This window comes from Trypanosoma theileri (assembly GCF_002087225.1).
Source record: "Trypanosoma theileri isolate Edinburgh chromosome Unknown TM35_Tth_17_V1, whole genome shotgun sequence".
In the NCBI taxonomy this organism is placed as follows: domain Eukaryota; phylum Euglenozoa; class Kinetoplastea; order Trypanosomatida; family Trypanosomatidae; genus Trypanosoma; species Trypanosoma theileri.
This window is the reverse complement of record NW_021639859.1, coordinates 196,313-199,081: the sequence shown is the minus strand read 5'-3', so window position 1 is coordinate 199,081 and position 2,769 is coordinate 196,313. Positions and strand designations below refer to the sequence as shown.

The following is a 2,769-nucleotide window of genomic DNA, read 5'->3' as shown; positions in this document are numbered from 1 at the left end:
AATAATAATAATAATAATAATAATAATAATAATAATAATAATAATAAAACACAAAGCAGTAGTCACAACATGAAAATCCTCCATATTCAATAAGGAAATCTATCCCATATATTATTCCTCTTGCTTTCCGTTTCAAAGAAATGTTTGGCAGATTATTAAAAAAAGCAGAAATAACATTTTTTTTTCCTTTACTTCTTCACGGGACAAGAATAGTGTATTCCCATCGTATCGTATCGTGTCAGTAAAAAAAAAAAAAAAGAAAATTTATAGAGAGTCGACGGGGATAAAAAAAAAAAACAGACATTATGGATGTCTTTATTATTAGCATTTCACCCAAATGTGAATCAGGTTCTCTGCAGTCTATTATAGATCTATGGATTATAGCATGCATATATATATATATATCCAAATTCCAGTGCTTCAATCTTCTAATGAAATAAAGAAACGCAGGATATAAATGGATTCTATTCTCTTTTTTTAGTACAGGCCATCTTTGTGAAAAAGTCTGATAGTTTCATCTGACCTCTTGGTTTTGGCACAGTCTCATTGCTAGTCCTTGAAGATGATGATGTAGATAAAGTACTAGCCTGACTCTTTGTATGGACGCCCTCATTAAACAATTGACGAGAAACGGAATTAGCAGAAGGTACAGCAGAACTTCCTTGACTGCTATTGATACTGCCTAACGATAAGGGAATCGTTAACTCCGTCTGTCGTGAAGTATTTTGAGTACTTGGAGTTGTTTCTGTAATTTCTGAAAATGTCTGAGAACTACAGAAAACTGTCTTGGCAACTGTACTTGGCTCCGTGTTTTGTTTCTGTGATGGGGAAAAGGACTCCAGTGATTTGGTACATTTGGTATTGACAGCAGAGTTTTCTTCTTCTTGCTGTTGTTTTTGCTGTTGTGATGGTGGAGTATTTGCGATCTTCACAACAGTGTTGGTGGCACCGAAGGCGAAGGCGGCCATTTTCTCAATTCCGTTACCACCACGACGGCGAACTTCCAACGGAGCTGTCGTTTGATTTCCCCTCAATATATTATTATTACTATTACTATTAGGAGTAGTTGCAGTAGTAGTAATAGTAGTATTAGTAGGAATTGTTGTTGTTGTTGTTGTTGTATGAGCAGCATTAGTGTTTGGAACAGTGGGTTCCACTCTTGTCATCTTGAGTGGATGTGTGCAGTCTTCATCGTCGTCCAGTAATAGTCCCATTATTATTATTTTTATTATTGAATTCACAATCCACTGAGTGTTTAGGAGTCTCTTTTGTTTTGTTTTAACTGAGAAAAAACACAAAAAAAAGGAAAAGAAAAAGAAAAAGAAAAAGAAAAAGAAAAAGAAAAAGAAAAAGAAAAAGATTTCAGGAAAGCAGTAAAAATAAAACCATGAACAGACAAAGGTTTTAATAGTCTTGTAAAAAGATAAAAAAAAAAGAAAGAGAAATCGTAATAAACGCACAGAATGTGAAAAAAAAAAAGTGCGATTGAGTACACAATTAAATAATAATAATAATAATAATAATAATAATAATAATAATAATAAAGAGTAGTACGACCGAGTTTTTTTTTTTTCTTTTTTTGCTTTTAAGGGTGAAAACCCAAAACAAATGGTCTCTAGTGAGTCTAGTGATAATTTAAGAACATCAATGTACAAATATCTACAAGATTTTATCCCAGACAACAAATATCATTATCCGTGCAAACACAAATCCACATTATGTTGCAGCATAATAATAATAGTGATAATAATAAAAATCTTAAAACAAGAAAAAAAAAAAGAAAAAATGCATACAGAAGAAATCAACACATACACAGGAACAAAAACAAAAACAAAACAAAAAAAAAAAGATTAAACATAATAATAATAAAAACTGAATAGATCCTGTAAACTTAGAATAAAAGAGGTGACTTGCTCGTCAGTGAGTCTGCGGGAGAATTCTCTAAAGGCACGGTAAAACCCTTAAATTCCGGTGGAGTACCAAAGAGTACTTCCCTGCAAGACTTCTTTGTTGAGGATTGCAAAACAGTAGAGCAATCATCAGATGATACCGTCACTTTTCCATCTGTTGTTGGCATGCCTCCATGCATTATTGCAGCCAATGAAGAAGAAGACGCTTGTGGAGTGCGATGACCCTCCAATAGTGATGATTGTGGATTATATCGAGAGTGTTTATCCATTCCTTCTGTAGTTGACTTTGGCTGTGAAATGTCAACAGCATTCTTTCGTGATGGCGGAGAGGCGACAACCATTCGCCATTCCGATGTGTGTTTGACTGTTTTCACTTCCTTTGGTGGAATGACGCCTTCGCGAATGATTTGCATGCCTTTTGGTAATCGCGGATCCACACGAACTTTCAACTGTCGACGTGCCGTTGTGTTAAACTGACCCACAATGCGCATCACCTGTTGACGATAGAAACGATTGAATTCCTCCTCATTCTGTGTCTGTAGCGCCAACTCTGCGGCTTCTGGGGAAATAAAGTATCGCTTCTGGAGTGTGTAGTTGAGACGGCTGATGTGTGTACGGAGTTCTTCAGGATCTTTAGGGAATGTCGAAAGACCATCAAAGAAGTTTGTATTGTTTAAAAACAATTCCATCACGTCAGTTTTTTTCTTCTTTTATTTATATTGTTGTTGTTGTTCTTTTTTCTTTTTTTCGGTTTTGCTCCTTTACTCTTGATGTGCAGTGATAGTAGCGAAAAGCTTTTAAAAAAGCTTCTAACAAAAGTCTTTTTCACATACACAAAACACCAATACAAAGAAAGAAA

The 2,769-nt window shown here is 34.8% G+C and overlaps 2 protein-coding genes across 2 annotated transcripts; both read right to left on the bottom strand.

Moving 5' to 3' along the window:
* Positions 1-464: 464 nt before the first annotated feature.
* On the bottom strand, positions 465-1,214 carry TM35_000171880 (uncharacterized protein; the record flags this gene model as incomplete). Its single annotated transcript, XM_029026267.1, has 1 exon — positions 465-1,214. The coding sequence occupies one exon, from the start codon at positions 1,212-1,214 to the stop codon at positions 465-467; it is 750 nt and encodes a 249-aa protein (XP_028882382.1).
* Positions 1,215-1,891: 677 nt separating this feature from the next.
* On the bottom strand, positions 1,892-2,599 carry TM35_000171870 (putative chromosomal passenger protein; the record flags this gene model as incomplete). The annotated part of the gene is made up of 1 exon (XM_029026266.1): positions 1,892-2,599. One exon carries the CDS (start codon positions 2,597-2,599, stop codon positions 1,892-1,894), a length of 708 nt encoding a protein of 235 aa, XP_028882381.1.
* Between the last annotated feature and the right edge of the window lie 170 nt (positions 2,600-2,769).